This window comes from Odontesthes bonariensis, chromosome 3, assembly GCF_027942865.1.
Source record: "Odontesthes bonariensis isolate fOdoBon6 chromosome 3, fOdoBon6.hap1, whole genome shotgun sequence".
In the NCBI taxonomy this organism is placed as follows: domain Eukaryota; kingdom Metazoa; phylum Chordata; class Actinopteri; order Atheriniformes; family Atherinopsidae; genus Odontesthes; species Odontesthes bonariensis.
This window is the reverse complement of record NC_134508.1, coordinates 36145809-36170328: the sequence shown is the minus strand read 5'-3', so window position 1 is coordinate 36170328 and position 24520 is coordinate 36145809. Positions and strand designations below refer to the sequence as shown.

The window sequence follows — 24520 nt, the reverse complement described above, 5'->3', positions numbered from 1 at the left end:
GCTAGTTTGGCCAACTTACAGCCATATGACCTCCTGGCTACTTCTCAGCTGAGGTTGAGCACCTTGGTTTGCCAAGAGATGTAGTTCTTCTATTGGCTTTGGTTCTACTATCTTTCCCACATAATTTCTCCTCTCTTCATAACTTGCTTGCTTCTTGTTTCATTTGTTCCTAACAGCAAATGCAAAATAGCTGTACAGCCCAACACAGCAAGTAGTCAGGCTTCACTCCTGAAAAAAATCTATAAAGAACATACAGGCTGTTACTTTGCTGTTTTGAGTATAGGGATGATCTAGAAATTCAAATCAGAAATACTTGGCTCCAGCATTGATTTGCCGATTTTGCAATTTGTAGCTATACCTTGTTATACATTAAAAAACACCTGATAGACATTAAAACATTTGAGAACTTCTACAACATATGTAGAAAGGATTAATGTACAAGTAGCCCCACAATTATGTCAGTATTGTGTCTAACCTGAAGATGGACATCGATGTAGTGATCAGAGAAGAGTGGCTAACAGTTCTGCATATAAATACGGAGAGAATGCGGCACAGTTAATATCAACAAATACAACAACCAAGGATTTACAACACAAAACAGAGTGTGATTGAAACCAGTTCTTTCCTATTTGATAATATCTGTTTTGTCTTTACTCAATGAAGCTGTGAAGTTCTATGGATCTTGTGGCAATTAAATATTTTACAGATATTTATTAGCATTACAACTTTCAGGTTGGAAAGATTGCTCTGCTATTTGGCAATTCATCTGGAGCGATTATCATTTCCAGCTGTCCATTAATTTGACTTATAATGGAATAATTACAAAGGAAGCAGTTTGTTATCAAAGCTAAATTGAGGTGAAGATAATAAACACCCCCATTTAACATTAGAATGTGAACACTGTCACTGCATGTTAACATGCTGATGTTGGCGTTTAGCTTTAAATGATTGTAGCATCACTGTGGTCTTGTTGTACTGTTCATTCTATAGCATATCAGGAAATAATCTTCCATCACTACCTGCCAACACATTCTCATATTTGAGCTACAACTTGTGAAAATAGGGTCTTTCTAGTCAACACATTACTTTAAAAACTAGTTTGAAGGATTATTCATTCAGCTGATTTGTGAAGCATTGCCATTTAAAGACTGATGCTGAGCCCTTTATCTTACCGATGAGAGCTTGGGCTCCTGCTGGAGTTGCTCCATCTTGGGCTGACTGTCTGTCCCTTTTGGCTCTGATGTCTTCACTTCATCTGATTGCTGCTGAAGACGGGATGGTGCTGGGAGGAAAGGGACAGATGTGTGGCTGTCATGAGTAATAAAGTCACACATAGAATTGCTGCCAGCTGTTCAAGCTAAAAGAGGAAGATATCGCAGACTTGAAAAGATGAATGGCTCAGATAACCATTAACAGGGGCAGTGTTAGAAATGCGATGGATGTTTTAGATTTAGTAAACTGTATATTGTTAAAAAAAGTTAGCCAAATTGCACAGAAACAGGGCCATGTGTTGTTGGAAGTTAATTTCATCACTTACTGTTGCTGCAATATTAATTGCTCAGGAAGAAGTCAGTGTTACTCTTAAAGGGATAGTTCGCCTCTTTTGACATGAAGCTGTATGACATCCCATATTAGCAATATCATTTATTAAATTTGACTTACCCCCTGCTGCGTCCTGTGAGCCGAGTTCCAGCCGAGTTTTGGCGTTGACGAAGGTAGTCCGGCTAGTTGGCTGGGGCCACAAACATAAAGCGTTTTGCTTCTCAAAATAATGTGTTCAAAAGAGTAATACATTTGCATCACAAAATCATTCATCCAGAAAAAGTCAGACCTCACAATCGCTATTTTCTTTCCCTTCATATCAATGCGTACAGCCACCTGCCGACAGCTGCACCTATTACTGTGTTTACTGCTCGGAAGCAGGGGACTGCTCGGTTTGCTCTTCGGTCTGCACGGTTTACACAGCACGCAGTGATATGAAGGTAGAGAGAAATAGCGCCAAGCGATTGTGAGGTCTGACTTTTTCTGTTGAACGATTTTGTGATGCAAATGTATTACTCTTTTGAATGCATTTTGTTTTGAGAAGCAAAACGCTTTATTTTTTAAGCCCCAGCCAACTAGCCGGACTACCTTCATCAACGCCAAAACTCGGCTGGAACTCGGCTCACAGGACGCACCAGGGGGTAAGAAAATGTTCATAAATGATATTGCTAATATGGGATGTCATACAGCTTCATGTCAAAAGAGGCGAACTATCCCTTTAAGTCTGGCCAAGCTAGATTTTCCCCAGATATGTGAAACACTTGCCCTTTCAGGAACTTGCCTGCTTCTCATGGCTTCAGGCTATCGCTGGCCTGGTAATGTGAAACTTTTTCTCTCACACTCACCTGGAGGACTTCCCTGGCTGCATGCACTGTCCTCCACCCCAGAGCCGTACACAAATGAGTCTCTGTTTACTGGCGTAACACAGGACACACTTTCCTGTGAGAAGGGCAAATAAAGAAAGTTTGAAAAAGTTTTTCCCAACTGTGTATAATTAGGCAGCATAAACTCAACCAAAGCCACATTCATGGACTATATTTGCATTTATTTTGTATATCTTGAGATGAAAATGTTTGGAAGGAAAAAGTCCACCCACCAGTCCAGTGTCATACTCTTCTTCTTCATGCTCTTCCACAACGCTGGCAAAGCTGCTGGCATTGGAGGAGGACCGAGAAAGGTCCTGAGCCTCAGGGATGGAGGGTGCCCTGCAACACATCGCCAAACTACACACCTGGGTCACTCTGAGCACATAAGAATCTTCCTTTCCCTTGCATTGAGTTTGTTAACTTTTTAAAAAAAAAAGTCCCTGTAATGTCCCTAAGTTGGAACTTCCAAGCCAAGTTACAGTGTTCACATCACAATGTGAAAACAATAAGTTTACTACTTCAACATACTACCCACACAAAGGGGTAAATCAGTACAAATACATTCTCAGTGTATTTGAATGTGATATAACATAACATTAAATTATGAATTTGATGACAGTCACCTGTTCTTTGTGGCAGTAAACTCTGGAGAACTGTGATTGGAGGAGTTGTCTGATTTGTTTTCCTGTGACAAGTAGCAGCTGTCTGATGTCTTCTGGGCGCTGGGTGACACCTCTCGGCTTCAGCACAGGGGTGTAAGAGTATGTGTTAAAGGTTTTACAATGAATATTTACAATGCTTTCATATCAGGTTAATCAGGGTTTTAAGAAAAACATAACAACGCTTTCTGTTCCTGTTGAACCTGCCTGTTAGTCAACAAGTGTCCACAGTGTGTGCTCATCAAAACAAAATGCTGATTAACTGCTGTTTTTCATGAATAAATTCTGCTCCCTAAATTGTAGCCCCTTTAAAAGTTAACATAAATTAGAATTTACACAAAATCTAGTTTTCCCAAGTACAGCATTTAACATACAGTGAGAAATCCTCATCATCAAAGCCATCCAACAAGACAACAATCTAATGGCTGAATTCCTCATTTTAATGTCTTTCCCTCCATCTGTTGCAACATGATTCTCTCCTCATGACCCACTCCCTGCTGATCCGCTCCGCCCTGTCCTCTCACCTCCTCTCCTGAACCTCCTGGATGTTCTCGATGCCAATGGCACTGCTGCGACGGGAGCTGAAGGGCCCAGACTTTTTCCTGGTTGGGCTTTTCCCAGGAATGATCAATGACTAACAGTAGATAGGGAGAGGAATGTAAGACACACATTTTGGGAGATGATATAACAGACAAAGCAAACATTACACATTTTACATGTTCTAGGCAAGAAGCTTGTTAAGTGAACGGTATCTACATGTGAAGGATTCATGATGATGCTGATGGCTGCATAAATCTTGAGATGATGTAATGACACATTAGGCCACATGTTTTAAAAATCCAATGTCCACTGGGCTTTTAAATTCCATATATATTTTAATCTTATCGCTGATATGGAAAATAAAAAATCATTTTTACGACACAGTGGACCAAAAGTCAGACAGGGGACTAAACATGAAATTAAAACATATCCAAATCATGTCAACAATTCTGATTTGAAATAGAAATATTAGAGGGAGTCTGTTCACAGTTTCCCCCATAAAATTCCTTACTTTTCTCTCAAAGCATTTAGAAATAAGCTTTCAAGTAAAGGGATGTTACGGATTTCATATTTAAAGCACGGTGATTTGCTGTTGATTCTGCAAAGATTCACAGCGACGTAACTGAGCCAAAGTGCTCAGTCTACCCCAGAACATTTCCTATCAGCCACAGTACAGAACACTGCAGTGTTTAGCTGTATGAATGAATGAAATGGTTGGAATTGTAATTAGAAATGCAATTAAACAAGTTTTATTACATCTAATGACACCCACTAATATAGAAACTTCTCACAGCCACAGGAAGTAAAACACAATCTAGTCTACAACAAGAACTACGACAACCCCAATCTCAAAAAAGTTGGGATTGCAAGATTCACAAATCTCATAAAGAAATATTTAGTCAAAACAGAACCTAGGAAACATCAAATATTTTAAATGAGACATTTCACTATTTCATGAAAAATAGCAGCTCACCTTGAATTTGATAGCAGCAACACATCTTTAAAAAGTTGCAACTAGAGCAACAAAAAGCTGGAAAAGTAAGTGTTACTCAAAAGAAAGAGCTGGAGGAACATGTTGCAATTAATTAGGTTAAGAGGAAACAGGTCAGTGATATGACTGGTTATGAAAAGAGCATCTTTGAGAAGCAGAGTCTCTCAGAAGTAAAGATGGGCAGAGGCCCAGAAATCTAAAAACGAAAAAAAGACTGTCAACAAATTTTGAGGCAATTTCAGAAAAATGTTCCTCCACTTAAAATACTTTGAACGTTGTATTGTCTACAGTTCATGATATCATCAAAAGATTCAGAGATTCAGGAGACATCTCTGTGTGCAAAGGACACAGTTGAAAATGAATAGTGGATACCTGTAATCTTTGGGCATTCACTAAAAATAATTTTTGGGAAATCATGGACGCAGCTTCGTCCACACTGAAGAAGAGAGGGTCCCTCTCTATTGTTATCAGCTTTCAGTTCAAAAGCCTGCATGGCATGGGGGTGCATTAGTGTCCAATGAACTGCCAACTTGCACATTTGGAAAGGCACCAACAATGCTGAAAGATATCTACAGGTTTAAGAGGAACATGTGCTCCCATTCAGACAACTTCTTTTTCAGGGAAGGCCTTGCTTATTTCAGCAAGACAATGCTAAACCCCATACTGCATCTATTACAGCAGCATGACTTTATAGTAGAATTGTCTGGGGGCTGGACTTGCCTACCTGCAGGCACCAATTCCTTTCACCAATTGAAAAAAAATCTGCACATCATAAAACAAGAAAATGCAAAAAAGAAGACAGAGGAAAAATGAGCAGCTAGAATTCTATATCAGACAAAAATGGGACAAGATTCCTCTTCCAAAAGTCCAGCCCTGGTCTCCTCAGTTCCCAAACGCTTACAGACAGTTGGTAATAGAAGAGGGGATGGTCCTTTGTGGTAAACATGGTCCCGTCAAAACTTTTTAGAGCAATGTTGCTGACATTAAATTCAAGATGAACCCATATTTTTCATGGAATATGAAAATATGAAAAGTGCTATTGTGAAGAGAATAATGGTTTATAAGATTTGCAAAACATTGCATTTTTTGATTAACCCAAATTTTTGTATCCCAATTTTTTGGGAACTGGGGTTGCAATACTCGCAGAAAGAAAAGCAAAGACCATTTTAAATAATGGGGGAAAAAAGAAGGGAGAATATACATGAACCTCTTCTATTGTTCCTATCCCTATGGCACTGCCTCGGCGTCCATATTTACTGGGACTTTTCCCTGGGACAAGCAAGGACTGTGCCACACATAACAGGTCAGGAGAAGCAGAGAGAGAGGGGAGATGACAGATTGAAAAAGCAAGAGGGGGAGGAAAGAAAAGAACATATCAGAAGATTTCATGCGTACAGCACAAAGAATTTAAACAGCAAGGTGCAAAAATCCTAGAAGGAGCTTACAGCATGAGAAAAAGAGCAGACATGATATAAATGACAAAGGTTGGGGTCCAACACAGGAGAACTTGACAGGAGTATTACAAAATTAGCAGGCATGCTAGCAGTTGCTGCCCTGAAGTTACAAACACACACGTTTGTAACTTAGGATAGAAAAGGGGAAAGAGGGCTGACATAGTCAAACAGGTAGCCTTTAAAAAACCATTTAGAAATTAGGAATATCGAGAAAACAGGTAGTGCATAGCCTTACACAAACAGGATGGTGAGCTCCTCACATTTATGGCTTGTGCCATGCATTTCCAGCCACACATGCACAAAGCTGCAACAAGACGTTACGGCATTTGGAAGGGAAGCAGTCATTAGAAAGTGTAGCAAGAAGGGAGGGAATCTGGGTAGTCATACAGCTGCCACCTGAGCTCACTTCAAAACTTGGGATGGACACTAGATTGAGGTTCACAAACAATCAAACATCTTTTGCAGATAAGAAAATCACTGGATTCATTGCAAAATGGATATCGTCTGTCATCAAGACCCTATTAGTCTGCCACCCTATGCGGTAATAACCATTCTTTCAACAGATGAAAATGAATGAAATGCTGAGAATGAGTTATGCTGTGTTTCCCCTCAAACAGAACAAATAGTCATTAACAAGACGACTAAATAGAAAAATGCAATCAGTGAAAGCTGTTTTAGTACATAGCCAGAGTGAAATTAAAATGTCCGTAATGAAAAGAATTAAATGAAAGCTTTGATATTTACATCCTGATGTTCAATAAGGTGCTAAAATGCGCTAATGGGAGTCGTTTGTTATGGGGCTGCTTTGGAGAAAGAATACTAGTTTATGGAGGTTTAGGTGTATTTATCCACCTTGCAGTGAAAATACTGTATTCTGAATGTATGTGTTAGGTGGGCAACACGTGAACCAAAATGGACTACTTACAATCCCTGGGGTTTTGGGACTCTCTGCGGGATTGTGGGTAAAGCTGCCACTGTGACTAGTTGAGACTGTGTGTGACTTCTTGTTACTGAGGCCCATGGCGTCCATAGACTGGCTTCTGCTGCGGATGACCCGCTACAGAGAGAAATGATGAGATACCGTCTGTCAGTGGATCCACTTTGATATTGTGTGGAAACGCAAAACACTGGCCAATATTTTAAGGCCTTAAATGTTGCAGATAAGTGTGGATCAGGTCAAGTCATGCCCAAATCTAATTTCAGCATGTCCATGTGGGGCCCATAAGGTTTAAATTTGGGCTGCAGATAAGGGTCCCATGTGGGTTTGTCCGCAGTTTCCACGGTGGCCCCACCTGTGCTTGCCCATATGGGTTTCAAGTTGCTGTGTGGCTTTAGTTGGACTTTGCATTTAGCCAATTTGAATGTGAACATTCTTTTACTTTGTGTGATGTGTTTATCTGTATTGCCTTTGGAATAATTTAAGGCTTAGGGTAACCCTAACCCCTAACCCTTCAAGTTGCACTTTGAAACCCATATGGGCAAACACAGGTGAGGCCACCGTGGAAACTGCGGACAAACCCATATGGGACCCTTATCTGCAGCCCAAATTTAAACCTTATGGGCCCCACATGGACATGCTGGCTGGGTAATATAATAATCACCTTTGCTAAAGCACAGAGCATAAGTGTTATTTGAAGTTACAAAGCCTTTGTGGGTAATCAATGGAACATGTTATTTTCAAAAGACAAGAGAATGTCGTTCATCATAACTGATTTGATCCAATCATCCAACTTTTAACATTTTTATTCAAGTCAGTGTGTAATATTGTTGATATGAGTCTATGTACAGTTAGGTGTGATAGAATATAAATAATCAAGAGAAAGATTATAGAAAGTAAAGTAACAACTGCCTTCAACCTTGACATGAATATGTAAGTGCACCTGTACAGGTATGTGCTTAAATGTGCAAAAGGCCAGTGTGGAACTCTATGCAGGACTAGTTCTGAACACTTAGGGGCAGTGCAGGTCAACAGGCAGAGAGGAGAGGCTGGGTGGAAAAACAAATAGGCTTCACAAAAGTTTGAAAAAAACTGTGGGCTTGTCTGGAGTTCAGTTTTGTGTTGTCGGACAAAGGGTGAGGAAGGAAGACCAAGACAGTGACGTAAAATATGAGAGACAGCGAGACACATCTATACCATAGCACAGAGAGAAAGGTAGAATGGGAAATCTTTGCAGATGCAATTTATGGAGGTGTGAAAGTGAGAGAGGCAGAAAAGTAGAGTAAGCACACATTTATGCAGAGGCATTGTATGCACATTTCAGGAATGACGAGCCTTCAGAAATAGCAGAGTGAGAGAAGCAGGGTGAACTGAAGTTATATTTCACTAAAGGTGCAGAGAAATATAAAAAAGATGGCTGAAAAGTACTGATCAACACAGAGAGAAGGAAAAAAACAGTGGAGGAATGCTGCCCATGGGGAGACGTACAAACTGCATCATCAGCTCCATAATGAGGGGTCATTAAATCGTTCATCAGGCACACACTATCACAGTTCCTGCCACCATGCCTCAGCTACTGAGCATCACTCCACCACCCTAATGGTCATTGATGGAGCACTCTCGGTCAGAGAAAAGTGCCTTTCATACACAACAGGACACTCCATGGCCTCAAACCCCACCACCATGCAAAAACACACCAAGTTCAGCAGTCGCTGCCAAAAGAGGAAAGCAAATGCCACAGGACTGGTCCTTTGAGATACAGCAAATTGTCTATGCTTTGTTTTCTCATGTGTGAATACCCAGAATCCCAGCCAAGAAAAAGGGGAGGAAAAAGAAATACTAAAAGTTTTCCAGGCGTCATCATTCTCTCTCATGCATGTGGTATTGCAGATTAGCAGCGCTCTGAATCAAATGAAGAATGATGCTGTACCTTAAAGGATTCAAAGAAGCCGCCACCTCCTCCTCCTCCACCCCCGTTCTCCAGTTTATCTTCGTCTCCACCCAGACCCATCATGGACTGGCTGTTGATGTGCAGCTCCTCATACAATGTCTCCAACAGGGCCGAGCGTGTGCGTTCCTGACAACAACAACATGGGATATCTATTCTGAAAACTAAAATTGAAGTGAATCAATAATTTCATATTAAGCTGCATGGGTGACAGGTCAGTAAAAAATAACACCAGGATGACAAACATCAGCACAACAGCTGCTATGCTTTGGGTGGCTGTTGTCTGAGAGGGAAGGGAAGCAATGATATGTTGTCACTTCTTATCAAGGGTACAGCCAGCAGGATGCAAACCTGTACAAACAGGTGTAAACACATGCACACACACACACAAACACATTCAAGGCATTCACACTCCCAAAGCAATGTTTGCTTCTCACCTCCAGCTTGGCGAACTTCTCAGCCTTGTAGCAGGCATATTCTGCATTGATGAGCTTGGTGAAAAGGAACTCATGGAACTCTGGGCCCTGATGAAGGCAATTCCAAAAAGATTGAGGCAGAGTGAATGAAGGCATATGATGTTTACTTGTGAAACGGAACTGTGCTCGTGTACTTTTGTGCCTGCTGACCTTTTTGAAGATGGCAGGGTCAGGCAGAGCAGGCCCAAAGAAAGGTACATCATCTCTTGCTGTCACAGACACCTGGAAGAGAAATCGGATGGGAAAACAAGACTAATTATCAAACAAACCAAACAAGACTAATTGCAAAGATCAATGATGTGTGAGAGAATCTTGCAAGGATTTAACAGGTCCCTGTAGAACATTAGCTGTGATTGAAACCAACCTTGAAGGTGACATTGTCTGTACATGCATTTTCCACCTGCACCACCACATATGCATGCAGGAAGTTGGACTGGATCATATCTGGTACAAAGGGTGTGTTTTCCTCCTGGAACACGATGGCCACAATGTCGTTGCCTATGTGCCTCTTCCTCTGCAGCTGGGGGGTAACAACAGCTGAATCATTTTCAAATAACCAGTTTGGGCAAACCCAAGACCGTCACAGAATCATTCCCAGGATTTGCACTGAAACACTGACTGAAAATAAATACTACATAGTCCCAGCAGTGAGGTAGCGACAACTGGGATCCTGGATTCCAACATTCTACCTTAGATGCAAGTCACTTCAGTTTCATTGTCGGTCAAATATATTGAAATCCAATATCTTGTAGCTAATTTTAACATGAATATATAGTTAGTTCTAAGGTTTACACACACATATCAGAACATATATACAAAGTCATTTCGTTCTTACAATGTTTCAAAATTAGATTAATACAACCTATGATTAACAACATATGTGGTATCAATTTGTGTCATTATTTATAAAACAAAACACAAGTTAAAATGCAGAAGCAGTTTGTGAATTCCACCCTTACTTCCATAGGAATTAAGAAGATAAGTAAATCAAATGCACTTGATTAATTGATCATCAGCAAGTGTGAACATCTCTATGAAAGCAGAAGTTTTGTGAGTTTGTTGGTCTGGTGCATTCAGTTGTGTGATACCACAATGCCGGAAGAGGAAAGACATCGGCAATGGTCTTAGAGAAACAATTATATCTGTCCATCAATCTTAAAAGGGTTAAAAAGTCATTTGTCCACCATTATACAGTGAGAATGGCTATTCACAGTTGGGGAACATTAAAGAATGTTGTTTATCTTGGATGTTTGAGCATGTTCATTCCAAGGTCAAACCATGCAACACTCAGAGAAACTGCAAAAAACGCAAGACTTTACCGGCCTCAGTTAACAAGTAAAATGTTCAAATACATGACATTGCAGGTAGACAAGAGTGAACATGTTTGCAAAGTTGCATCCAAACAAATCTGCAGACTTCTGTCTTCGGACAGATGAAACCAAAGTGGAGATGGGTGGCCATAATGTACATTTGTAAAAAAAAAAAAAAAAAAAAAAGAAATCTTAAAAAAAACACCTCCTACCAACTGCGTGGTAGAAGGGTGATGATTTGGGCTTGTTTTGCAGCCACAAAACCTGAGCACCTTACAGTCATCGAGACAATCATGACCTCCTCTGTACCACTAAGCTAAAACTTGGCCAAATTCACTTCATTTTAAGAATTGGTAAAGAGAAGCTCATTTTTAATATCCTGTAACATAAAAACTTTGAATTTAAAGATGATGTACTGTCTTATGTACTGACTTTATGTACTATTGTATTTGCAATTTAGAAATCCATATCCTATTATCTTTCTCATGTTTAGTGATTATATGAATACAATTTAAGTGATAATGTAAATTAACGAAGTTGTTAAGGAATCTTAATGTCAGTGAAAGTACAGCAAGGTCAAACTAAAAATGAGTGATGATCACACAGATGGCTGACTGTCATCATTGTTGACAAATAACTGCATTTTTCTTGTTGCCAAAAGGACACTTACACACTCGAGGACAGAGTGACCATGCTCAAGCATTACATTTTTATCGAAGCAATTTCTCTTTGAAAAGCTTAGTTTTGCTAAGCATCAGGGACGTATTGAGCTGAATTATGAATGCATGTTGTCACCTCATTGCCTCTTGCAAGGAATTCTAATTTGCATGGCTCACAAGTTGCCATGTATGCAAATTAAACTTTTTAGTAGTTGGGGAAAATTTTCTGTTTGAGACGTGGTGCTGTCCCAGATTTTTTTTTTTTTCAGCATTCAAGTAGTAAAATAATCTAAGATGCCAGCGAATATCAGAATGTTAAAGTGGATGCAGTTCAGGGAATCAAAATCAAATTCTTATCATGGAGACTGTGACCCAAATATTTCTGTTGCATCTAAGTGGGGGAAATATATATCAGATTGTGCCAACAGATAGAGTTTGGTGATATAGAGAAACATGATTTGAAAATGTTATCAGTGCAGACAGTTTAAGCAAAAATGGATGCTTTAGGAGAAGCCTCAGCATTGTGAATCTCTGCATCAGTGTGCAGTGATTACCCTCCATCACTAATTAGACAATTTAACACTGAAATATTGCCATTTAATAAAGCTTCCTTACATATGGTGATGTTAGCTGTGGTGTTTGTTGGTGCTGCTGAAAAACGTCTCATGAATTTGCCAGTTGTATGCAGATAACAGACTAAATATTCACTCTGGGTTTAAGCTATGATGATGACATCTGGTTTACAGCCAGAGCTCAATTACTTTTTAGTCTCTGTTAAAGCCAGTTTGTTTGTTAGCATGAGAACAATCAACCATCTGGCTTCAGACTTGGCAAGTTTTCATTATTTGCTGAAGTCACCACAGTCATTGATACGCCAGAAGTGTGGAGCAAATGCATAAATAGATGGTAACTCTTTTCTTCAGATTAAAAGGAAAGAGACTCCACTCAACCTAAACTACAACAAAAAAAACTCCAAACATCTCCATAAAAAAAAATTTGTCCTATCAAAAATGCTCTGATATTACGATTGTAAAATGACTATTGTATTGTATTGTAAAAAATTACTATTCTAGTCAGTAGTTATTTGATAGCAGGACTTACCAACATAGAGTTTCACTGCCTAAGTTGCAAAGAAAAAACTAAGAATTATGTTTACCAGTTAATATCTGTGTTCATAAAAATCATGACAAAATATGATGCTTTTTAGTTATCATCATACCATTTTTTTAATAATGTTATTAAGGGCTTAAAGGAATACAGGGATCATATGACGGCAAATCCAGGGCAGCCAGGTTACTCCCCTGAGCTTATTAACTGTCAACGTTAATAGTCATACACACATAAGTCTTCCAGATATCTGACAGCTGAAAAATATTCAGTTCATTTTCTTCATGCAAATGCACTGCCAAACTAAATCACCATTATGGACAGTTAGACTCAAACTCAGCAAGTGCAGTGTTGCATTTAGACATTTGACTTCTGGTACTGCTGTAAAACCTTTTAAATAGGGGTACATTTAGTCAGGTTAGATAAATGCTGTGCTCTCTCCTTCCTGAAATAATGCTGTGATATCATGTGTGCACCCTGCCTCCTTTTCCCTGATGAATCATCCCATGTGGGTGTTGTTTATGTCCTCTGTTTGTCTCCATGCCTTGGAAATATGGACCGTCTGAGCAGGGTTACTGTGGTAACAAAGTTCAAACCACTAAAAGCACCGAGCTTCTGAGAACTAGTGCAGCTTACTGCACCACAGAGTCAAAGAGATGAAAGTCTTCAGTCGCAAACTGATAGAGGAGGACCATCAGTGTCAAGAGTTCAATGCTATTTGAAATGGTTAATCCTTGAGAAATTATACTTCAGGAATCGTAGGATTCCTGCTTCTGAAGAGTGCAGACGTGTCTCTGCTTCCTCCTGCTGCTTATTGCTTTATTTGCTTTTAAATCATTTTACTTCTTTCCACAAGTCTTGGATATGATTTTATTATTTTTCTTTTAAGTGAACCAAGACTTTTTTTTAATCATTTTTATCAGAAAGTCATCTAGAAACTGTCGTGTGGAAATTCCGTTGCAGCTTCCTGTTTTTGGAGGAGCTCAGCTAACTGAAGCTAATTAGCAGCAAGATGCCTCCCTTTTCCACTGACGATTACCACAAGCTACTCCAGAAGATAGCAATACTGGAAACAAAAATTAATCGGCTTGAAGTGAACGTGGAGATAAATGGACAATATGGGAATGAAACTACTCTGCCAGTATCCCAAAACACTGAAAGGGAGCAGGCTAACAGGAAGCTAACTGGCACCACCAAGACACGGCAGGAGCCTGGCGTAAATGGAAAATATTTAACCAGTCCTCCCTGGAACTCCCTTGGTGCTAAGCCAAAACACTATAAATCGCCTCCCTCAGATGTGGGAAGACGGTTATCAGGCAGAACCCAACACCTGGAGACCCACAATGACTCCGAGTGGCCTGCACTATCACACAGGAATGTCTCTACCCCGATACCAAAGAAAAAGCAACGATGGACCGAGACCACCACCAAAACCAGGAGCAAATTGCCACAAGACACAGGAATTCTGCTAGAGAACAGATTTGCTCCACTTTCTCAAAATCCTGACTCTCCAAAAGAACGCTCATCTCCCAAGACCGGAGAAAGGTATGAGGCTAAATTATATGCTACAAGGCCACAGAAAGAGCTAACCACTGGGCCTCAAACTCTGATAGTGGGTGACGGAGCTGTGAATGAGATAAAACGTTTTTGCAGCAAGAAAAAGACCAAAATACTCTGTTTTAGTAACGACATGGTGTCTGATATCTCAAAGAAGATCCTGGACATTGTTGCTGAGCATCCGACACTGAAATCTCTCATCATACACACAGGAGCCCTTGATGTTGTGAAGCAACAATCGGAGGTATTAAAACAAGACTTTATGGACCTGGTAAACAAAGTTTGATGCACAAGTAGAGAGGTGTTTTTCAGTGGACCTCTACCAACAGTTTGGAAAGGAGATGAGAGATTCAGCAGACTGATGATGCTAAACAGATGGCTCAAAGACATGTGTGCTGCTCATTCAATGAACTTTATTGACAATTTCAACATCTTTTGGGGACGCAGGCACCTCTTTAAGGCAGATGGATTTCACCTTAACAAGTCAGGAGTTCAGTTGCTAAGCTCCAACATTTTTTACTCTCTGCGTCACACACCAGCAGCCCCTATCAAGGACGAGACAGGACAAAACGATCCAAAACGACAGATAGGACAATGCTCTGGTGAGGGCGCTGAGACAAGGACTGACCATGAAGGACAGCAGATCCAGAAAGAACCTGCAACGTCATCATCCTCACCCCAAGATAAGGGGTCTTCACCAGCCCCAACAGCCCAACAAGTGGAGTCTTCACCAGCCCCGGCAGTCCAACAGGCGGAGTCTCCCCCAGCCCCAGTGGGAAACCCCCAGCCTTCGCCCCCCCACACCCCACCAAGCCCCCAGCACTCTCCGCTCTTCCCAGACAGGATGAAGAGCTTTCTCAATATTGGAATACAATTGACACCACGCCAAAATCCCATATTCTTCCCCCCTAACATCCCACCTCATCCAGCCCCTCCCATTCCACCACGTCCATCACGTTGGAAACAACCATCAAACCAAAGTCACCAACCCCCCCCACCTCCTCTGAATCATAATATCTGTGAGTCTGACTGATATGTGCCGGGTCCAGGCTGTAATACTGATATCAAGAATGCTCTTCCCCAGATAAAGTCAGGGCCCTATGGAGTTCAGACAGCCTTTTCAATCCCTGTGATGACAGGTAACAGAAAAGTGGTCAAACTGGTGAGAAATAAAAAAGGTTCAGTTAAATCTACCAATCTATTGAATATAGTGTGTCAACCCCGAAACACACCAGTATCACCTGTTGTCTCCACGAGATTAGCCCTACTCAATATCAGATCACTAGCCAACAAATCCCTCTTAGTAAATGACATGATCATGACCTATAATCTAGACTTTTTATTTCTTAGTGAAACATGGCTGACTGAATGTAGCTGTGATACCATTCTCAATGAGGCAGCACCAACAAATTTCAGTTTTATCAATAAGTGTCGAAGTGGTAAGAAGGGCGGGGGAGTTGCCGCCATTTTTAAATTAGTCTTTCAGTGCAAAGAAATTTTACTTGGTGATTTTAGCTCTTTTGAATATCTCTGTTTTTTAGTAAAGGGGGATCCAAAAGTTATCTTCCTAATCATTTATAGACCACCTAGATACCCAGGAACTTTCTTTGATGAGTTTGCTGAACTGCTGTCAGTTATCTGCACTGACTATAACTTTTTTATCATAACAGGGGATTTTAACATTCACATGGACAATAACATGGACACTAATGCCAAAGAACTCTGCTCTCTACTTGACACTTTTGGCCTCATTCAACATGTGAATGGACCCACACATACTCGAGGCCACACACTGGATCTGGTTATCTCTAAAGGTGTTGACATTTCTTCTGTTGATATCAAGGACTTGGCGCTCTCTGATCATTTCTGTGTGTTCTCTGACTTACAGTTAACTCCAAACATTCAGTTAACCCGTGTGTCTGTTAGAAAAAGGTACATAAATGAGAATACCAGTGCTAAGTTTATGGAAGTTATAGCTATGTCCTCAACTGCAAGTGCAGAGACAGTTGATGAACTTTTTGATAACTTTAACTTGAAACTCTCAAATGTCATGGATATTGTTGCACCTGTTAAAAATAAGATGATCTTGAGCAGAAAGCGAACACCATGGAGGAACACTATTATGGTAAAGGCCTTGAAAACAGAATGCAGGAAAGCAGAGCGTAAATGGCGAAAAACTAAACTTCAAATTCACCATGACCTCTACAAACAAAGTCTTTGTAATTTTAACCACGGGTTACTCCGGGCTAGACAGCAACACTTATCTGAAATGATTAATAAGAACATCAACAACACTCGTGCTCTGTTTGCTATGGTTAATAAGTTGACAACCCCCCCAAAACAGATAGTTTCAGAACTCTGTTCCACAGAAAAATGCAATGAATTTGCTTGTTTTTTCAATGAAAAAAATCAAATCTATAAGGCTAAATATCAACATAAATCAGCAAAATAATAAAATGACGCAAACCTTAAAACCACCTAGGAATCAATTAACTATGATGTCAGAATTCAATAAAGTTTACCAAAAAACCTTAGAAGAAACAGTCCAGCATCTTAAACCATCGACATCCTGTCTTGACACAATGCCATCTGACTTCTTTAAAACTATTGTAAGCTCTGTCCAAACAGATTTGCAGCAAATAATAAACTGCTCACTTCAATCAGGCACGTTTCCTAAACCCTTAAAAGTAGCTGCCATCAAGCCACTCCTAAAAAAGACAACATTGGATGCTTCCATTTTAACCAACTACAGACCCATCTCAAATCTTCCTTTTATAGCCAAGATTGTTGAGAAAGTGGTTTTTAATCAACTCAGTAACTTCTTGAACTCCAGTGGACTCCTTGACAAATTTCAGTCAGGCTTCCGACCTCACCACAGTACAGAAATGGCTCTTATTAAAGTGTTAAATGACATAAGGTTGAACACTGACTCAGGCAAGGTGTCAGTTCTGGTATTGTTGGATCTCAGTGCTGCATTTGACACTGTGGATCACAGTATACTGCTGAACAGGTTGGAAACCTGGGCAGGACTCAGCGGGACAGTCCTAGAATGGTTCAGGTCCTACTTGGAGGAGCGGAGTTATTTTGTGACTATTGGAAGTAATCAATCTGATCGAGTGGCTATGACATGTGGAGTTCCTCAGGGGTCAGTTCTTGGACCCCTTCTGTTCACTCTATACATGCTGCCTCTGGGTCAAATTCTGAAGAACTCTAAAGTCAACTACCACAGCTATGCAGATGACACACAGATATATCTGGCACTGTCTCCAGATGACTGCAGTCCTATAGAGTCATTGTGCGACTGCTTAGAGCAAGTCAAAAAGTGGATGAACCTAAATATCCTTCAATTAAATCAAGAAAAAACTGAGGTCATTGTGTTTGGCAACAAAGAGAAGAGGTTTGCTGTCAGTAAACATCTTGAGTCACTGTCTCTAGAAACTAAACACCAAGTCCGGAACCTCGGCGTGCTGATAGACTCAGACCTGACCTTCAACAATCATATCAAATCAGTCACCAAATCAGCCTTTTATCAACTTAAGAACATATCCAGAATTAAGGGTTTCATGTCCCAAACAGATCGGGAGAAGCTGATTCATGCTTTCATCTCCAGCAGACTTGACTACTGTAACGGTCTTCTGACTGGACTCCCCCAAAAGAGTCTCAAACAGCTGCAGCTCATTCAGAACGCTGCAGCCCGAGTTTTAACCAGAACAAAGAGATCACATCACATCACCCCAGTTCTCAAGTCTTTACATTGGCTCCCGGTCAGATACAGAATAGATTTTAAAGTTCTGCTACTCGTCTACAAATCACAGAATGGTTTAGGTCCAGAATACATGAATGACATGCTAGCTGAGTATAAACCCAGTAGAGCTCTGAGATCTGCTGACTCAGGTCAGATAGTGGAGCCCAGAGTTCAAACCAGACACGGTGAAGCAGCTTTTAGCGTTTATGCTGCACACAACTGGAACAAACTACCAGCAGAACTGAAATCAGCCCCAACTGTAAGCACTTTTAAATCCAGGTTAAAAACATTTCTCTTTCGGTGTGCTTATGGTTGAGTTTATATTTTTCTTTTTCCCCTCTTCTTTGATTGCTTTAATTTTTATTCTATTTTTTATTTTTTTTTCTCTCTTTAAATTGCTTGTTTTTATGCTGCTTTATGCTGTTCTTTTAAATGCCTTGTCTTTATGTAAAGCACATTGAGTTGTCTGTGGTATGAAATGCGCTATATAAATAAAGATGCCTTGCCTTGCCTTGCCTTGCCTTGCCTTGCCTTCTCAAGAACTGCAGATGGGCCTAGCAAATTATGGCTCACAAATATCTGCAAAGCTTTCACATGGTGAAGGTTTTTGTTAATTGGACATTTCAGATCCATATTTAGTTTAGCAATAGTTCTTGAAAATTAAGCTAATTCCAAGATGACAAATACAACAGACTGTGTATCATACAGACATTAGAGTGGTTGACATCACAGTGTTCATCCACCTTATTCACTTTTTCATCTAGTAGCAGATCTCAGCAAAATTTGGTAGATTAAATGTCGTTGTATGATGCTTGTGTTAATTGATTAGGGAGATGTTATTGTCAAATAGATAACGGGTACTGGACAAAGCACTGCTATAAGTTAATATGTTATCTAATTGTTGTATCTACTAGTAGGGGGGCATCATCAGGAGGAAGATTATGGTTGGAGCTTCTCCTTGGGGTTATTGTTGAAAGATGATGATTGTGGCAGTGCCATTTTAACTGTGGCACAGCTGTTATTTTTCAGATGCTAACTTTTTTGTTTCTATGATCTGAGACTTTTATCATGACGGTGGCTCAGAATTGAGTTGTCCTCTAATTGGTGGGTCAGTGGCTTGATCCCCTGGACCCCCAATCAGTTGGCTTGTCAAAGTGTTCTTCGGCAGCTTAATGAAGCTCTACTTGCCCCTGACACCCCTATGATATGTTTGAGACGTGTGTTGTCAAAAAGTGCAGTGTAAGTGTATGTCACTGTGGCTTCTTGTGTTAAGTACTTTTAGTGATCTATAAAACTTGAATTGTACAATATAAAAGCACTCAACATGCCATTTTCATGTTTTCTTTCCCTTGGTTTTGGCCAAGCAGATCTGTACAGTCTTCTGTACCTCTGCTGTATTGGAAACTTGAGCAATTTAAAGGATCTTACAGCGAAACTTACAACTGATCTTCTCATTCAACTTTCAGCAAGAAAGTGAAAGAAAGCATATCCAAAATGTTGTTACTGTGCTACTGATTAAATGATTAATCCACATTAAGTGAAAATACTTAAATTGGGATTTTAGGGGTCCTCATCCATTAGCTACACCTGGAGGAGTCAAAAGGAGAGGCCTCTATAAATCAAACAATTGTGGTCCTAAAAACACAAGTGAATTATCCTAAAGATTGTTCACTGAAATATCAATATACCTGTTGTGAGTCTCCTTCTGTGTAAGGCAGTTTGGTGGACACATGAAACATAATCTCCTTATTATGGAAACTTGTGTAGACGGATTCTGTCCCCGTCTGCCCATGAGTGACATCGAGCCCACCCCGAAAACTGGAGAAGCAGAAAAAGCAGATTTAATAGCAAAAGCAACAAAAGTGACAGAACAGGGAGGGGACGAGAAGGATTTAGAAGAAAAGGCAAAAAGAAGTGCACAGCCAAGACCGAGGACAGAAGGGAGATTAACAGATGTTGTTAGTGAAATACAGGTGCGTTCTCTCAGAGCTCTCTGTACACTGTGATAATTCATCATTGAGGGAATATCAAGGGCACTTCATCTGCCTATTCAATCACAATGTCAGCAACAGTACAAATATTAGGTCACTGTAAATTGCATATTTTTCCTGAGATTCTCTTCAAACAACCCCTTATCAATCAGAAAGTGAATGCCCGCTTCTTGCAGATTTTAAGTGAAGTGCTGATGTAAAAATCAACAAAACTTTTAAAAAGTGTTTTCAGCTGAAATTGAAGTGAAAAGTGCCCAAACCCTTTAAAGTCATGAAGTTCAATCTTCTTGCCCAGAAACTCCAAGAATTCAACAAAGGCAGGACTTTCTTCCATATTCCCAAAAAGCTCCTCCTCTGATGTCTGTGAGCAGGAAGCAAAAAAAAAAGCATTTTCAGTTGGACATGACTTGAAAAGCAAAGATCAGCTGCAGTATCTCTGAAGCACATTCACCTGACCAAACTTTTGATAAATGACTCCAAACTTGAAGTTGTTGCTGATTACATGCTCATCAAAGGTGACAATGAGCCTTGATGCCTGAGGATGAAAGAATAGGAAGCTTCTAGTTAGGCTCATGGTGCTCGACTGTTGATGGATGGAAGGGAGAAAAAAGGCTCTTTACCTTTGGGTAGAGGACAGGGTAAAACCTATCCACGTTTACTTCTTCACAAACAAGCTGCACAATGAAAATGTGTGTTCAGTTCATAGATTTTGAAAATCCTATGAAATACAGATTTTTACTAAAACCAGTATGCTAGTAATTACCTACCTTGGCCATTTGAATCACATTAGGAAACTCAGTAAGGCAGGAGATGGGAATCACGTCATGATGGGTTTTAAACTTTGTGCTGAAAGGCAAACAGAGTGAAAGTCCAAATTATCACTGCTCTAGTTGTGATCCAAACGAATCTCCCATTTCTTTTTGTGATGCTTAGCTTTCATCCGTTTGAACTGTCAATTCAGAGGGGATATTTCCTATTGATGTGTGGAGCTGGGAAAATAACCATTGTTACACTTGATGTCTTTTCGCCAAGATTGCCCTGGGTATCATTACCTTGTTGGGGAGTTGCTAGTCAGTGCAAGGAGTACAATGAACAATGCTGGAAAAACCTGTGCAGCACCTGAATACTACATTCAGTATTTTGTATGGAGAAAATAAAAACATCAAATCTCTCTCCTGCATTTATAAATCTTCTAAATATCCCTCTGTACACCTGTAAAATTATACATTTAAAAGATTTTGTCAGCAAAAAGACTCCTCTTAACTACAGCGGACATGGTTCCATCACTTCATTGTCAGTCAGTGGATGGACAACTATAAATATGCTAACCTAGCCCCACCCACATCCCCACAAATCAGCAGCTGGCATCAGCATTCCCTATTTCTTCTAAGCAATGACCAAGTCTAATATTGGTGTCATTCAGTCATACATTTATGTATCTAATGTTTAATGACTGTATTTTTAATAAATCCCAGTGTAAAAAAAACCCAGAATCTTTGAACTAGAGTCCAATTCTCAAGTAAGCTGGTTAACTTGACACAAAGTCATATCCACATGAAAGCATCATTATGGTAATTAATTCCCTTCCTATGTATTCATTCAATTCAGGTGCTGCCAGTTCTTGGCTAACTCAGAGCTGCTAGGAAACTGAGGGCTCCCAGATGTATTCCATTTCCTTAGATTAGTGGGACACTGCAGAAGCAAGGCCAAGCAATAAGCCACGGCATTCGGCCAGGCCAAAAAGCAGCCAGAAGCTCGCTTACAGTAGAAGCTGCTAACTCCAGGAGTGCTGGGTAAGCTGGGAGCAAGCAGAGTGGAGTCTCAAGCCGGGGCGAGCGAGCTTCTCATGATTGTGTAGCTCGCAGAGTGACGCAGCTTCTCGCTTTAATGTTTTTTTTTCCCCAACTTAAAGTGTAGCATAAAACACATGAGAATGGTTTGAAGTCTTTGCATGCGCTTTAGCATAAATTGGCACTTCTTACCATGTCAATTTTACAACCTTACTCCCTACAGAATAGAGATGACTTGGCACATTTTCAAGGAGCATTAATGTAGTAGCTTTATATATTTACTTTAGATTGTGTGGCACCCACAAGTTCACTGAATTTTGACTGGTGAATTTGCTGCCATAACCGTCGACTGTGGAAAGCTACATGCCATAAAAGAGGGGGGCGTAACAATTTCTAATCCTTACCGCTGCTGACCAATGTAGTTGTGCATGTTTACAGTGAACGAGGCTTGTCCAAAGAAACAGAAATGGGCCAGTGCCTTCAATTACAATATCTGACTGTGGGATGTGCCTGCCCACTATAAAACACCCCTTTGTAAAACTGTCGTGGGCTGAGGGGTTGTTACATCACTGCACACTCATCCACTTTGAAGGTTCATTAACAAGGAAGAAATACAACTATCAAAATCTAAAGAGAAGTCTCTTGAGTGCTAAAATTAATTCAAAGGTTATACCACGCACCGAGTTCTGCCTCTCTCCACTGATCTGTCTTTAGCAGAATGTGAAGGAGTGGAAGGATTTCAGTGAGTGAGCACAGCTTTAGGCAATGGTGGGTGGGAGCCATTACACTTGTAAAACACGAATGAATAGGGTGCTGATTGTTGAGTAGTTTTTGGCACCGTGGTAGAAAGTCACTTTTTACAAAGAGAGGTACCGATATTTTTACTGCACCACACAAATATAGACTGCTTGCAACTCTCTGTACATATGGACTCTGGCACTTCTTTGTGTTTCAACAGCCACAAAGGGAGAACCTTTTCCAAATCTGTGATGGTACTTATGATTGTATCAATTTAAATGTTTAACAAGTAGTTAGTTTATTATTAATACCATTAATGAATCAATAAAATATACCAATTCATGCAGAACTTAATACTTAATGTTCATAGCATGCACGTTATCAGAGCAAATATTAATTTCTCACTTTGACTTAGACAATAATTCAAAGCTTACAGCTGCTTGAACACTTTCAGACTATGTATACAATGCAAAAATTAGGTGAAGAAGAAATTGATCAAAAAATGTATTGCTGCCTTCTAACAGCAACCATGGCACATTACTGTGTATTATTAGCAAAATAGATGGGAAATACACGAATGCAATCCATCAGAATTAAGAACATTTCTTTAATTGAGTCACTGTTATTATTCTTGAGCTAAAAAGTAAACCGTCTTCTATCCAGGGCAGTCAAGGCATATGTAAAAATACTGTCCTGTATTTTGAATAGCTGTGTTTAAGCACATATAATAATCAATGCCCTGCATGGATATTTAATTGCATGTTTGTAGCAGATGGAATGTGGGGGGGAAAGGCCATAGAGAAAGGAAAAAAGAGAAGGCCCAAAAGAAGAAGAAGAAAAAGCAAAATGGAAAATCTCAGGGTATATTCAAAGAAGGAGTAAGAAAGAACAGGCAAGTGAAAAAAATAAATGCTAAAGGAAAGAGGACACAGGGTAAAACAAGGTAGGCAAACTGTACCGTAGCATCAAGCGCAGATGCTCTTGATCCCCAATGACATCATATTTAACTGAAAAGACCAAGTGACCCAGGGCAGCATCCATGGTGTAGTAATTAAAGTGTTCCTGGGGGCAGATAAGCGGAGGAAAAGGTAAAATAAGGATGACTAATTCCACAGCAATTGACAGTGGGTGACACAGAAATAAAAATGGCACTGGAAAGAGGTAAAGAGAGTAATTGTCCTCAAATAAAGGAAAAGGTTGAAAGTACAATGAACTCTAATCACCAAAATCAAATTTCCAATGCACAAAAGTACAAGTTGTTTTTAATTGTTCTATCTTTTTGCAAAGCTTGCCTAGCAAATTATCCAAATAGTTGTAAAGGTCATTAATAATTACAAATGAACCCACTCAGATGTACTCTGAGGCTTTACAACTTTGTTTTCAGTGTGCATTCACACAATCTTTAACACTTAGTTTAAACTTGAACAAGCAGTGTACTGGAAACTGAGGAACAACACTTTTCAGAGTAGCTTTGGTTGTTTAATTCCCTGTGGAACAAATAACCCATGAGTCATATAAACTCAAGGTAAGTGTCCCTTCCCCAGTCCTCTTGTGTATAACATACACTATGCTTACCTTGCCCATGCAATGTTTCCTGTAGATTTTGGCAGTGCTGTTTGTCTCGAGTTTAATATGGGATGTAGGACAGGCAGGCTCATCAGCTTCTGGTGGGTCTTTCGGTTCATGATTGGTTCCTTCAATCCAGTAGCCTCCAAACTGAGGCAACAAGATGAGTTGAAAAGGACTTCTGCGACCCAGAACCTGATAATGATGGCCGATAACAATGTTAAGAGAAGTATCGATTAATAGCTATGGTGGGGTATCAAGCATTGCATTGCTTTTTCTTTACATCATATATTGTTAGCTATATGAGTAATTTTTTATATGGAGGGTAAGTTAAGTGTAACCATAAACAGTCTTATGTACCTCATGAACGCTGGGATAAGGGATGTAGTCTTCTTCTGTCTGCAGGGAGAGAAACAAATTTGAATCAATCTGACAAACAGCCGCTTATAACTGGACTTTCAGTTTTGTTTTTCAAGGACAATAACAGTGAGCAAAGACACTATAACAGGATATTAAATACATCCTGATGAACACATTTTTAACTAGTTTTCTATCCTGTAAATATGACAGGAGCCACATTATGAGCCTTTCTGACAAAGCTCTCATAGTTCTCTTAAGAACATTCTTTTCTTTTGTTAGCAAGT

The 24520-nt window shown here is 40.0% G+C and overlaps 1 protein-coding gene across 9 annotated transcripts in view; it reads right to left on the bottom strand.

The window, feature by feature from the left end:
• The window catches only part of rap1gapb (RAP1 GTPase activating protein b), a 128192-nt gene that overhangs the window by 4300 nt on the left and 99372 nt on the right, over window positions 1-24520 (bottom strand). For 5 of the 9 annotated variants that reach the window (XM_075461643.1, XM_075461634.1, XM_075461635.1 and 2 more), the window contains 20 exons: window positions 24237-24275; window positions 23886-24071; window positions 23269-23372; window positions 20550-20628; window positions 20403-20456; window positions 20234-20317; window positions 20043-20143; window positions 19480-19609; window positions 9778-9933; window positions 9564-9635; window positions 9375-9461; window positions 8920-9066; window positions 6978-7109; window positions 5806-5883; window positions 3592-3701; window positions 3032-3148; window positions 2639-2765; window positions 2388-2481; window positions 1173-1282; window positions 476-523 (listed from right to left, as the gene is read on the bottom strand). In XM_075461643.1, coding sequence (XP_075317758.1) covers window positions 515-523; window positions 1173-1282; window positions 2388-2481; window positions 2639-2765; window positions 3032-3148; window positions 3592-3701; window positions 5806-5883; window positions 6978-7109; window positions 8920-9066; window positions 9375-9461; window positions 9564-9635; window positions 9778-9933; window positions 19480-19609; window positions 20043-20143; window positions 20234-20317; window positions 20403-20456; window positions 20550-20628; window positions 23269-23372; window positions 23886-24071; window positions 24237-24275 — 2016 coding nt within the window. In that variant the 3' untranslated portion in view covers window positions 476-514. The remainder of the gene's footprint in view (window positions 1-475; window positions 524-1172; window positions 1283-2387; window positions 2482-2638; window positions 2766-3031; window positions 3149-3591; window positions 3702-5805; window positions 5884-6977; window positions 7110-8919; window positions 9067-9374; window positions 9462-9563; window positions 9636-9777; window positions 9934-19479; window positions 19610-20042; window positions 20144-20233; window positions 20318-20402; window positions 20457-20549; window positions 20629-23268; window positions 23373-23885; window positions 24072-24236; window positions 24276-24520) is intronic. The other 4 variants (XM_075461636.1, XM_075461642.1, XM_075461637.1 and 1 more) reach the window with 3 other exon arrangements.